The sequence below is a fragment of the Eschscholzia californica genome, unplaced genomic scaffold (genome assembly GCF_041429995.1).
Source record: "Eschscholzia californica isolate CP2 unplaced genomic scaffold, dmEscCali1.0.p SCAF_4, whole genome shotgun sequence".
Lineage (NCBI taxonomy): Eukaryota > Viridiplantae > Streptophyta > Magnoliopsida > Ranunculales > Papaveraceae > Eschscholzia > Eschscholzia californica.
The window spans coordinates 10,704,801-10,710,408 of NW_028238461.1; the positions used below are offsets into that span (position 1 = coordinate 10,704,801).

At 37.0% G+C, this 5,608-nt stretch overlaps 1 protein-coding gene across 1 annotated transcript; it reads right to left on the bottom strand.

Annotated features, from left to right (window-relative positions):
• Positions 1 to 2,406: 2,406 nt before the first annotated feature.
• LOC147542587 (uncharacterized) lies at positions 2,407 to 5,001 on the bottom strand. The gene is made up of 2 exons (XM_086635314.1): positions 4,443 to 5,001; positions 2,407 to 2,465 (listed from the first exon to the last, which is right to left on the bottom strand). The coding sequence occupies exons 1-2, from the start codon at positions 4,999 to 5,001 to the stop codon at positions 2,407 to 2,409; spliced, it is 618 nt and encodes a 205-aa protein (XP_086491440.1).
• Between the last annotated feature and the right edge of the window lie 607 nt (positions 5,002 to 5,608).

Consider the following 5,608-nt stretch of genomic DNA (forward strand, 5'->3'; position numbering starts at 1 on the left):
TCCCCAATGACTCTTGAGCCAATGGTGGATTCATCCTCTTCCTCAAATTTACAGCTCGGTTTAGGATTGAGATGGGCACTCGCGCGTCCCCGTTCTTCATGAGTACCTTCAATATCGGAGCTGACACGGCTTGTACCCGGGCCGGATGCTTTAAGTCCGCTTTATTATTTAATGAAGTGTAAGGATTCGAAGCACGCTAAACAATTCAAAAAATAATGTCAGGCAAGGCTGCTAACTTTGTCCGGTCAATCAGGAATCCCTTCGGGATGAATTTGTTCACTGCCATGTCACCCATGTTTCCTCTAGCCCTGTCGGACACAGGAATTGATAATGATGGAATGGAGATGAAGGTAGTCATACATATTAATACACATATTATATATATATATATATATATATATATTTATATTATATTATTATAATTATATATTATATTATTATAATTATATATTATATTATTATAATTATATATTATATTATTATAATTATATATTATATTATTATAATTATATATAAGAAATTAAACTTAAAAAACTAAAAGAGACTCATTAGAATTAAATTTTGATATTTTTTCTTTTGTATCTAACTTTTGTTATGTTATAGTTTTTGGTGCTTGATGCATGGTGAGGGGAATGATTGACTAGATAAAGATCTTGGGAGTGTCTTCATTTTGTTTATTTTTATATGTTTTTTGTCGTGATTCATTGTAAAACTCGTAATTTTTTAGAATGTCTTTATTTTTTTATTATGATAAGCGGGAGAAGTCCGCACCGCATACAAAGAAATAAATATAAAAAAAAAACAGCAAAGAAATCAAATTACATCATATCATTAGCTCCACCCTTTCCGCATTCTCACTGTTCCTCTAGTGTCCGCATTAACAATATGGACTAATTCCACCGGAAGTTGACTAATATTCAAGTGAGTTACCCCGGTCCGAGCTTCATCTTCGACAAGAAATCACTAGCCTGATTGGCTTCTCTATAGACATGAAAAACCCGAAAACTCTGAAATTGGCTCCGAAACCTCTGAACTCTCTTCCACAAACGTCTCGCCCTCCATGGTAGTTTCTGATGTGGTTTTACAAGAAGTAACTTGATATTCATCGAGTCAAGACCAAGTTCAACTTCCTGCAATCCGGCGTTAAGTGCTAACTCCAATCCCAACTCAACACCCTGTAGCTCATGTAAAAAGATAGTTTGTCCATCAACCTGACCTGTAGCTGCTCTCACAACCGTCCCCTCCAAATCTCGGATAATGGCTCCATACCTCGCATCCACCTCATTTAGTGCACCATCCGTGTTAATCATATATCTCCCTGCCGTCGGCCGAGTCCATTTACATGGAGTGTAAACCGGCTTTTGGAGAGAGATAGTAAGATTCTAGCGATCGATGGTTCTCCGATTCTCCTCCGTATCTTCAAACCGTTTGGTAACGGTATTCAGCTTGATCCTCACTTCATAACAAATAGTGTGTATAATTAGCCCCGGTGACATGACATAACCTCTAAATACCCTGTTATTCCGCTCCTTCCAAATATGATAGACATAGGCATTTAGAAGCAAACGACCTACTCTGGCAGCAATAGAAAGCCCACCATAGTGATTAATACACCACTGTAGCTCCCCTTCCCAATCAGCAGCACATACTCTCTGAAATCCCATCTTATTAGTGATTCCCATATAATCTTTGTAACCGAACAACCAAAGAGTAAGTGGAAATCCGTTTCTTCATCTCCCCCACAGAATACACATATAGTATCTATAACCATACCCAAACTAGCCAAGAGCGATCTAGTTTTGAGGCGTCTTCGAAAAGCAAGCCACGTGATGAAGCAATGTTTGGGTATACCTGGTGACCATTCTAAGGAAGTCCAGCTCAATCGAGTTCCTCTAGGTCGAATTGCTTTATACGTCTCTTTCAGAGTAAACTCTCCATTTTGGCTGGGCGTCCAGGCCACCTCATCTCTGAGGGTACTTGATGTAGACGTAGCGGAATTAAAATAAGAACAAGAAAATAAACGAAGAACGGTAAAGAAAACGATAAATAAACTAAAACTTAATTAACTTCAATGGTTTTTCTCTTCAATATGAATATCAAAATAGACTAGACATCCTTTAATAGGATAATAAACTTTCCTAGATAGACTCAAACTAAGATTCCTAAATATTAAAGATACTTAAAACATAGAAACTCCTAAATAATAGAAATACCAACATAAGGTAATTTCCTAATCCTAAACTAACTAGGACCACTAATGTAGTCGATTGGGTCGTGGGCACGCGTGAACGTGGGCCCACGCATTATGCGCCTGCATCAGCTCCCCGTTCCCCAGAAGGTTCGTCCCGAACCTTTTCGATGAAGAAAACCTTTTGATGCACCAACATATGATGAACTTCCCACTTTTCACGAAATTTGCTGAAAATCCGTAGAAGACAAATCTGGACCATACCACCAACTATAAGCTGAATCATATATTGCCAAGATACTCGCAAAAGCAATGCCAACATATAAACGTCCAATAATTTTAGACATCGCTCGTCATCCTTTAATTTGATGAAAGAACCCACATATACTACCTTAGCCGATACATGACAAAATTTCAGTTTTGTAGCGGAAATATTTCGTGTAGCACTAAAATTTGTCCTATTGACTTCTTTCTTGAATGGAAACAAACGAGTAGGTGAAACTCCCGTGAGGGACATTTTATCGAACACGTGATGTGCGTCTTCCACTTGGTTCCATGAAGAAAACCAAGAACTTGGAATTGGTTCATGATTATTCCCAAGAAAAACCTTAGCCATTCGTGGGAATTGAGTGTGCCAACATAGTTTCTCAAACAAATTTACATCATCAGATCTGTGTTGTGGTTCGAGTTGGTGTAGTAGGGTCAGTTTGAGTTTTTCTTGGCATTGGAGTGGGTTGTGGTCACTAGCTGCTTTCTTTTCTACTTCCACTTCCATCTCATAGTCATCTTCTTTTTCTTCCTTTTTTGATTTTATTGATTTTTTTTCTTCCATCTCTTCTTCATCTCTCTCATTATCAGTCCAATTCTTCTCAGTAATCCCTAATCTTTGTTGGTCACCTCTAATTTTAGCAACCAAAATAGCTTATTCAGACTTCTTAATCAACGTATCAAACATTACACTTTCTTTTGTTTGGTAGCCAATTAAGGGAAAGGAAAATTTGAAATCACGTGATCTAAATTTCCAGATTTTCCCCAAAATAGGGGGAATTTGTGACCCCTCTCTAACCTGAGAAAGGCTTTCTCCATTGGATAAAGAGTAAAAATATAAAGACCTCTCTTTATCTCTCTGTCCCCGTATCTGTACTACTTCGTCCTCACCTTTCTCTCTCTAAGAAACACAATTGAATCGAACCCATGACTCCAAACAATTATCTGAATTTCAAGATTCATCTTCAACTTCCTTTCTCCATTTTTATATGATTTCCTCTCCAACAGAATAGCTCACTTTTAAACAAGCATTTAAAGCTTTTGGATGAGAGTGAGAGTGAAAAATTAATCTGTTCTTTTCAATCTTAAAATTTTTCAAATCCCATCATCTCCAAGTTACAAAAGAAAGATTTCATCCAGATCCCACTATTTCTAAATTACCATCAAAACCCATAATATTTCTTTCATTATCTAAACCTGATTTGGAAGATATATATATATATATTATATATATATATATAGAGAGAGAGAGAGAGGGGGGTATTTGACTGAGTTAATTTGCTCTTGATATTGCTATTTTTATAGTGATCACTTTGTCAGGATTCAGATTCACCACTATGGTCCAATCTTTTCAGGAAGAAGATTAATGGTTTATAGAGAATAAGACACTTATGTTTAACTTATTTCAAAGAGATGAACACGAGCATTAATGGCCGAATCTCTCTCTACAACCGTCTAGCTCTCTCTCTCTCTCTCTTTAAAAGAACACTTTTTTCTTTATATAAATCCATTTGAGATGACAATGGAACTTATTTCAAAGAGATGAACAAGAAGATTAATGGTCGAATCTCTCTCTACAACCCTTAATCTCTCTCTCTAAAAGAACACTATTTTCTTTATATAAATCCATTTGAGATGACTATGGATCATATCTACCACCTACTTATGTGAATCTTAGCAATTTCTTCAATGATTTTGGTTATGTGTGTCCAAGAGCATATGATGATGAAGTATAAATGTTTGTGAAGAAAGTAGAGAAACAAGTTTTTTCTCCAATTGAAACAAACAACAAAAAATAAGAAAATTTTTGGGAAGAAATTTTTTCCCGAAGAATAAATTTCTCGGAGTAAATGTTTCTCTACTTTTTTTCCTTTCCCCTAGTTGCTATCAAACACAACCTTTATTGCTTCTTTTTCTTCCATCTCTTCTTCATCTCTCTCATTATCAGCCCAATTCTTCTCATTAATCCCTAATCTTTGTTGTTCACCTCTAATTTTAGCAACCAAAATAGCTTCTTCAGACTTCTTAATCAACGTATCAAACAATTTCTCCTCTGGCTGATCTCTATCCTTTCCACATTGATCTTGAAACTCACCAATATACTCATGATGCAAATAAGATTCTCTATCTCTCATCCCATGTTTAGAGAAGTAATTTTCCTCAATTACCAACTCGTCCAAATCGGCTCGTTTTTTATTTCTCACTGCAACCGAACTAGATAGAACTTCATTAGTAGTCGGTTGTTTTAAGCTTCTGATATGATTTAAATGCCAATTGATTTCGTAATCGTCTTGTAATGCATCGAATTCAGAAAATTCATCGAGATTTAGTGGAGATTCGTACTGTTCCAAGACGACAACGGTGTCGCGGGAGAGAAGGTCGAGATGAGTGGATTGTCGTTTGATTTCATTAGTGGTTGTATCATGGAATGATTGAGGAAAGTAGAGATTATCGAGTTCCATTGTTGACCTATTTAGTTCCTTCGTCCTTGTCTCCTCAATCATCTCTTCTTCTGAGTTCTGGATGGTGACGAGAGGTCTCGCCATTGCGGTATCCACATTCATCTTCTTCAGGAAAAACACTAGCAGCTTGGTCCAAATCGTCAACCCTAGTAGTCGTAGCAATTGAATTAATAATCACATCGTCTTCCTGATGGAAAGAGAAAATAGGCGGTTGCGGTGGTAAGATTTCTGTTAGGAGTTCTCTTTCGATGTTCCCTCTTTCGGTTTCAAAAGTTGTAGTAACGGTTGTAGGTGTAGAATAATATGATGAATGAGGTGGTGATAAATAATAAGAGTACGGAGGTGGTGGCGAAGACGGTGGTGAATACGATGGTGAATACAGTGGTATATCCGGTGATGAACATGGTGGTGGTGTATAATAAGAGTACGGTGGTGGTGGTTGTGGTGGTGGTGGTGGTGGCTTTGCGGATGGTGTTGGATAATAATAAGATGAAGGTGTATAACACACTAGTGGTGGTGGTGACGGTTGGTATTGACAAGTAGAAGGTTGTGGTGTATAATTAGAAGATGGAGGTGATGGTGAATATGGCGAATTTTGCATTGAATATGGTGTAGGAAAAATTTTATGATTCGAAACAAGGATGTCTTCTCCCAAAATTGCATATGCATCAAATAATTCATCCGAACATGG

Excerpts from the sequence above, each read along its gene's own strand:
- LOC147542587 (XM_086635314.1), bottom strand. The coding sequence starts at position 5,001 with ATGGCGAGACCTCTCGTCACCATCCAGAACTCAGAAGAAGAGATGATT. Across the intron at positions 2,466-4,442 it reads TTTGGTTGCTAAAATTAGAG|CTTATAGTTGGTGGTATGGT; the intron begins GTGAACAACAAA and ends TATATGATTCAG.